Raw genomic sequence first — 7,953 nt, forward strand, 5'->3', positions numbered from 1 at the left:
TCCTGAAGGCTTTTGGCACACAAACCTTTCTCCCTAACACACCACGCCTCACTGATATTCTCGGCTCTCCAGACCTAAAATGACATTTCAACCAAAGTCCCTTCTGGCTCCTGTCAGTCAGTGCTTAAAACCTTTCCCAAAGCTTATTCACCCCTCACAGAGACAGAAGGGAATTTTTAGGGCCTCCTGAGTCCTACAAGCTGTCTAAGCCTTACCTGACTTCTCTGTCAAACCACAGCTTCCACATACTTATCAGGTTTAAAGCAGGTCAGGTTTCTTCCCTGCCTTTGCTTACAGAAATAATCCCAATTTTTTTTAGTGTTTACTATCCAACCTCAATTTCCAGTCTCATTTAACTTGGGCTTGCCTTAACTCTGCCAAGCTAAAAGGAGCCAGTGTACTCCAGTGTCATTTTTTTTTTGTGTGAATCCTGTTGTCCCACTCTCCTCATTATTGCTTTGGTTTTTTTATTTTTTTATTTTTTTTCATTAGGATCCCATTTCATTCTTGACAGTGGCAGTGGAATTCTACCTGGGAAGTCAGGAGGGTGTTGCCACTTCCAAAATCAAAAATCCAAACCCCTCCTGTCCCAACACACACCCGGACACCACGTGGGGTTGTTTGTGCTGGGTTTAGGGTTTATTTCCAGGGCTCCATCTCTCCGTGAGCTCTTGATTATCTTTAGATCAAGGAATACCTTAAAGGTAACAGACCTTAAAGGTCTTTCCTTGCCTCCACAATTTTACTGGAACGCTCCCAAATCCTCTTTCCCTGAAGTCTGGCACTGCTGCACCTCTGCAGGAGCTCTGGTGTTTTGCCAGTGTTTTGCCTTATGGAAAGATCTCCAACCTCTCCAAGCCTTTAAGACAGAGTTAAGACAGTATTTAAGTATTTATATCCGTATTCTTTCAACCACACAGATTTATCCCGAAAATTTCTCAGTATGGAATGACTTTCAGGTATGAGAGAATGTCTCCACAGGCATTTCCACTCCACAATCCACCCAGCAGCTTTACTGTGCCAACCCCACTGTGCTTTCCCGTTGAGGCACAACCACCTGGAATGCTGAAAGCACTGGATCTTTTCCAGTTTCATGGTTGTTAATTAGGATATTGCTCAAATGTGCCTTGAGCTGCCCAGTTCCGAGCAAGGATCTGGATGTAACCGGGTCTGGCGGCTTTCACCAAGTGGAATTTTTTCCTATGTCCCCAGAAAAATATAAAAATATGTTTTATCCAGTTGTTTGGGTTTTTTTAGCACCTGAACTCAGAGAGCACAGGGAGATAAAATAAAGGATAATTTTCATTCTCACAGAAAAGGATTAGGGTGTAGGTCTTTCTCTCCCTTTCCCACAGCTCTGTCAGCTTTGTGTCATCCGTGGCTGTGGAAATTTTCATTAGCAACGCTTCTCAGGTTACTGGGAACCATCCTGCATCTGGAAGAAGGAGAGGCTGCTGGGAATGGCAGCAATATTCCCACGTGTGTTCTCGTGACAAGTCTGTGACAGGCAAAGCACCTCATTAAAGCTCCTTCACTCACCTCATCTCCAGCCCTAAAATCTCCCAAGTGCTCCAGTGATTCACAAACTTTGCCTCTTTGGCTTATTCAGCTGTTTTATGGGAAATTGCACAACTCCAGGGTTTTCCAATTTGGATCACAACAAACCCAACGAAAAGTCTATCAGCTTTTCCTGTGAAATATAAAATACCAGCGGCTCAGTCCAAAGGAGAAGTAAATAATTTCTCCCCAGCTCCAGGTATTTGAAGCTGTCTCCCCAAATATTGGATAAGATACAAAATAAATTAGGATGTTTGAAAGGGTTGCCCTGATGTGGATAAAGTGAAATTTGCTATCAGGAAGATGCTGCAGTGGGAAAATTGATTAATTGCTCCATGTTAGGCTTATTTCCCAGCTTCAAAATAAAATTTGGTAAATAATTGACAGCTTTCCAAAGGGAGGCTGAGCATCCTGCTTTGCCAGCATGACCCAGGACCTGAGACCATGTGATTCGTCCCAATTCCAGACTTGGAAGTGGGATATGGAAGCACCATATCCCGCTGGCCTCCAAGCGATTCCCATGCCCAGCAGCTCAGTTAATAACCAAGGGATCCAGAAACCAGGCTTGATTTTGAACTGGACTTGGGAAAACAGACATCTTTGGGCAACCTCAGTCCTGCCAGCCCGTGGAATCATTTCTCCAAAGCACGTGGAAGCCCAGCCTGCTGTCACTTGCCCCTTGACAGTTGTTGGCCAGTGCAACACGTGTGACACAAGCCAGCTCTGGGCTCGCGGAGCCAGGCTGGAAGGAGCAAACAAACCTTGTCACATTCCCCATCCAAGCCCTGGCACGGGGCCACACCTTGCAGTGCCAGCCGTGTTTTACCTTTTTCCATGGGACCAGCCCCAGGACATAAACCTGGGGAAGAGCCGAGGTATGGCAGGATTCTGCTCGTTGGGGTGATGTCACCTCGTCAGGGAACTCGTTCCTCTGCAAATCCCAATCCAGACTGGAGCTGGGCTTTCCCCTGATCACCCCTGGGGAATCCGCCCACAGCATCAACAACAGCTGATGGTGGAGGGTGGGAAAACATATAAAGCTCCTTGGGAGAAGCTCTCTGGATCTGTCCTGGCTGCCTGGATCTGCTCTCAGCATGAAGAAACTCCTGGTGGGATTCCTGCTGGGCCTGGCATTCGTGGAGTTGGGTAAGAGCTCCTCATTCCCAACACTCCAGGGCCCCCCACCCTGGGAAACTCCTGGGAGGGGAAGGAGGGGAAAGACCTGGTAACCCCCCGGGTAGGGGAAATGATTGATGCCTTTTGTATTGAAGAAGGTCAAAGGAGAGGGTGAAATGGGAAAGGGGAGATGCATTCCTGGTGGGAAGAGCTGTGGTGCCTGACTGGGAGCGATGCACGTCCTTTTTTGGATTCCTGTCCCCCACATCCAGGGATGGAGGGGACAACCACAAGGCACAGGGCAGGACCAGCCTGGGCAAGAGCTTGAAGTGCCAGTCTCTACCTGAGCTGCCACCCTGTCCCATCAGGAATGTTCATCCCAAGCTCCTGGCATCCCTAAAACCTTCCAGCTGACTGCTGGAAGTGCTGAAAGCCAGAAGGTGAAACTTCAATACAGATTAAGGTGGGGGTATGAGAAATAACTCTAAGGACATTGGAAAGTTTTATTAAACCCCCAGCTCCAGGATTTTCCCTTATTTCAGGAGATAGGAAATTCCCCTGCAATTTCAGGAGATATTTCAGGAGATAGGTGGAAATGGGAAATTCCCCTGGGTCTGTGATGGTTCTGGATCTTGGGCAAGCTGGCAGCAGGGTTTGGCCATCGCTGTGTCCTTCCTCCATGCAGATGTGACCAACTGCAGCCCCATCCCTGCCTGGAAAAGGCATTCCAGGGATGACACCACTCCAGAGGGGATTAACCCACAGCCCATGGGCCCCAGAGATCCTCAGGCTGCTTCCATGGAAGATCTCAAAGGAAAGGGCAGCCTGGGCAGGGATCAAACATTTCCATCTGAATTCTTGTCTTGGATTTAATGGAATTTCTGAGAAACCACCAAAAGTCTCAAAGAATTTTTATGGAAGCAGAGTTATCAACCCCATTTGCTTTATAGTTGAAATCAGGCAGAAATATTTTTTGGGGATGATCCAAACGGAAGCAGCTGGCCTAGGCACCCCTGCTGAGGTTGAGGATATGTCAGTGACCATTCATATTCCTGAGGTTTGATATCAAGGAATGGAAGGTCCTGTTGGACAGTGAGGAACAGGCAATTATTGGGCTCAGGTCAGGATGCAGAGCTGTCCCTGTTCAGTTCTCCTGTCCCAGTCCTTATGGATTTGGGCTTTCCTCTTCCATGCAACCTTCCCACACAAGCCATGTCCTCCAAATGCCCCACCTGGAGTCAGTGAAAGATGAGGGGGTTGAGGTTTTCCTTCCTTAAACCTGCTTTTAACTGGATTAATTCCCCCAAGGCATTCCCCAGTGTATCTATGAAAATATTGAGGTTTGTAAATGGAAACCACCTCACCCCAAGAGTTGCAGGGCAGTTTCTCAAGTGCCTGAAGCCAGAATTGCTCTGTCCATCCATCCGTCCGTCCATCCATCCTGCACATCCACAGGCATCCAATTGATTTTTGATAATGTGTTACCTCTGTTAAAATATATAACAATTTTATGGATTGGATCATGGATTATTGGGAAGGGAACTAGTGAGGTCCTGAGCTGGGATAAACAGGGATGGCTCCACCACCCTTGTTTACAGGGAGTATGGCCACAAGAAAATTGAAATATTTCCCACGAAAACATCCTTTTTACTTCTGCAAAGAGACAAGGAATTGTCTCTTTGAATTTAATTCCTTAGCAAGGGCTAAGGAATGAGAAAGAGAAGTTTTGCGCTGTGTAGGCTCTACCCCACAGCTGAATTTTCCAAAGGAGCTGCTGCAAGGAGAAGATGCTTGAAAATTCCTTTCTGAAGTCAGGTGTTCAAACAAATGCCTTCAAAAATATTTATCCTTATCACAGAGCCCCAGAGGTGCCTCTGACGGCAGAACGGGAACAAAAAAAAACAGCGTCGGTGTGAATTTTTACCAATAGATGGCACTGGACGCTTGCAGGTTGTTTTTCAGCCGGTGGAAGGAGGGCAGGCTAGAAAATCTCAAACCAGGCTGGTTTTTGTCATCAAGCCACACCGCAGGACTCTGGAAAATCCACACTCTCAGTGTCTGCTGGCTGTGGATGGACAGAGCTCACACTGAGGGTTTTGAGAGCTGCTTTGCATAGATTTGCATATCCAAAGATGTACCTCCCTCAGGTGGCAGCCAGCAAGGGTTTGTACATCGCCTCTTCAAAAAGCAGAAGTAGCCCCTGATGAGAGCAGTTTTAGGGCCACACTCAGACCTCAGGATCTCTGACGCAGCTCTGTAATTTAAATCCTGCTCTCAGTTACTGATTCCTGCAGAATTTCCCTTAAAAGAGCAGGAAGGAGCTGTTGCTGTGAGGGGAGGGATGGGGGAGCTGCCACTGTCACAGCTGGGGAATGCTGCTCTCAGCAGAAGGAGCTGGTTTTTACCATCATGGAATCTCCTGATTTGGAAGGGACCCACAAGGATTATCAAGGTCCAGTTCCTTGCCCTGCCCAGGACATCCCAACAATCCCACCCTGTGGCCTGAGAGCGTTGTCCAAACATTTCCTGAGCTCTTGAGGCCATGACCATTCCCTGGGGAGCCTGTTCCTGTGCCTGACCACTCTCTGAGGGAAGAACCTTTTCCTGATATCCAACTTAAACCCCCCCTGACACAGTTTCAGGCCATTCCCTTGGATTCTGTCACTGCTCCAAAGAGATCAGTGCTGCCCCTCCACTTCCCCTCATCAGGAGGTTGTAGATCCCAAAAAGTCTCCCCTCAGCCTCCTCTTCTCCAGGCTGAATTCTTACAGAGGATGCTCAGACCTACCAAAGCTCAAGCTTTAATCCCTCTAAATGCCCCTTTTTCAGGCTGCTGAGCCTCCAAAGTCATGCTCAGGCCCAGCTCCTGCAACACCACCCTCGTCCTCCAGTGCTGGGATTTGTCTTTCCTCCCCCCCTGGCTTATCCAAGCTTTGCCATTGCCTCCTAATTTTGGACGCTGCTGCATTTTGGTCAGAAAGCTGCAGATTTGGGTCTGTCTTCCTGGCTGTGTCACGTCAGAGCCTTTTCTGTCCCCTCTGCAGCCCAGTCCCTGCGATGTTACGTGTGCAAGGAGCCCACAGACATCTCCAAGTGCAGGACACCCATCATGTGTCCCCCAAAAGCCACCGTGTGCACCACGACTCTGCACTCCGTGGACCTAGGTGAGTGCCACCACTGCCCCTGAGGGGTCCTGGGGAGAAATCCGAGAATTCCAGGATGGGTTGGGTTGGGTTTGGAGAGAGCTTAAAGATCATGGAACTCCAAACTCCCACATTCCAGTAGACCAGGTTGCTCCAAACCTTGTCCAACCTGGTCTTGGATACTTCCAGGGATGGGACAGCCACAGATTCTCTGGGAATTCCATTCCAGGGCCTCCCCACCCTCAGAGCCAAGAATTCTTTCCCAATATCCCATCTATCCCTGCTCTCTGGGAAGCCATTCCCTGTGCCCTGTCCCTCCATCCCTTGTCCCAAGTCCTTCTCCAGCTCTCCTGGAGCCCCTTTAGGCACTGGAAGGGGCTCTGAGTTCTCCCTGGAGCCTTCTCTTCTCCAGGTGAGCACCCTCAGCTCACCCAGCCTGGCTCCAGAGCAGGGGAGCTTCAGCCCTTGGAGCATCTCCATGGCCTCCCCTGGACCTGCTCCAGCAATTCCCTGTCTTTGTTGTGTCAGGACCCCAGAGCTGGAGGCAGCTCACACTCTTCAGGTGGGGTCTTACTAGAACAGAGGGGGAGAATCACCTCCCTTAATCTTCTGGCCACACTTCCCTCTCCCCATCCCAGTCCCTTTAACATCTCTGCAAAAACCCAGGTGAAATTATCCCACTTTAGAGAGGGAAGGAGAGAAATCCATCAGATTTGGAGCCTCACAGTGAAGTATCAGGACTCACTGCACTTGTTGCCTCTGTGTTGCCTTTCCTACCCCGCTATCTCTGTGGACCTTGAATTTATAGAGGGTGCAAACATCTACAGGGAATTGTTTCCCTTGTCCATGCTGGAATGATTTTGGAAGGAGCAGGAGGGTGAGAGAGAGTCAGCAGTGAGAGCTGGAAGGCCTGTTCCCACAAAAAACAGGCTGGGTTAGAGGCACCCATGGATTAGGGATGTCCAACACCTCCTCTGTCAGTGTTTCTCAATCCCATTTCCCTTCCCTGTTTTTTCCCCTCTCTCACCTCCTCCTCCTGTCCAATCTGCCTCTCCCAGGTTATCCCTTTTTTGGCAACATCACCGTGACCAGGGACTGTGAGGAGGAATGCCTCTCCTACGATGGGATAGGGGCCCAAAAGCCAAAATCCTGCTGCTACACCGACCTGTGCACGGATGACACCAAGAGCAGCAGCGGGGTGAGGAGCAGCCCTGTAGCGCTGGGTCTGGTGGCCCTGGTGGCTGGCACGGTCCTCCAGTGCTCCCTGTGAGGTCACAAGTGTCCCAGCTCCAGCTGAAAGCCCACCACTCTCCCTGCCAAGCTGCCTCATGAACTCTTCGATGCTTTGGGAATGTCCTTCTTTGCTGACAGGTGGCTTCACCCCGTCTTCAATGCTGGATTCAAGCCAAGAATGGACTTAAACCTGGACTTAACCTGGACTTAAATGCCTCAAATCTCCAGTTTCCGGCTGTTTAAGCAGATGTTCCTCACCTTCAGCTGCTTCTGGTCTCCTCAGGATGCACAGAGAATGGGCTGGGTTGGAAGGAGCCTTCAAGATCATCCAGCTCCAAGCCCCTGCCATGGGCAGGGACACCTTCCACCATCCCAGGTTTCTCCAAGCTCCAACCTGGCCTGGAACACTTCCAGGGACCCAGGGGCATCCACAGCTTCTCTGGGAATCCTGTGCCATGTCCCGATTGAGAGGAGCAGATGGATCTGGGCCCAGTTACCTCCTGCCCATCAGGGTGTGGGCGGCAACTGCAGAGATCTGGAGCTTAAGTCCAAGGATAAGTTAAGGAATGAATTCAGAAGGGCTCAGTTTCCATGTGGGAACAGGATGGATTTCTGGAAAGCTCAGCACACCCCCTGGACTGACAGACCAGGGTAGGTCAGACCTGCAACTCAAATTTCCAACTTTGGCCAGACAAACACACACACCGCTCCCTCAGCTTCTGCCTGAGCTCAGGTTGCAGTTGGAGCTCCCAGATTTCCCTTTCCAGATGTTTTAAAGATTATTCCAAGCAAATTCTTCTCTTATTCTGCCCTCCCTTCCACCCTTCAGAGCAGAAATTGCAGGATGGGAAAAATAATGTTTATCCCAGACCCTCAGCTCTAGGAAAAATCAGTTAAAAGTGCT

At 49.6% G+C, this 7,953-nt stretch overlaps 1 protein-coding gene across 1 annotated transcript; it reads left to right on the top strand.

The window, feature by feature from the left end:
* The first annotated feature begins 2,651 nt into the window (after positions 1 to 2,651).
* Positions 2,652 to 7,086, top strand: LOC118695528 (ly6/PLAUR domain-containing protein 2-like). The gene is made up of 3 exons (XM_036397133.1): positions 2,652 to 2,703; positions 5,718 to 5,837; positions 6,875 to 7,086. The coding sequence occupies exons 1-3, from the start codon at positions 2,652 to 2,654 to the stop codon at positions 7,084 to 7,086; spliced, it is 384 nt and encodes a 127-aa protein (XP_036253026.1).
* The last annotated feature ends 867 nt before the right edge of the window (positions 7,087 to 7,953 follow it).

Source organism: Molothrus ater, chromosome 1 (assembly GCF_012460135.2).
Source record: "Molothrus ater isolate BHLD 08-10-18 breed brown headed cowbird chromosome 1, BPBGC_Mater_1.1, whole genome shotgun sequence".
In the NCBI taxonomy this organism is placed as follows: domain Eukaryota; kingdom Metazoa; phylum Chordata; class Aves; order Passeriformes; family Icteridae; genus Molothrus; species Molothrus ater.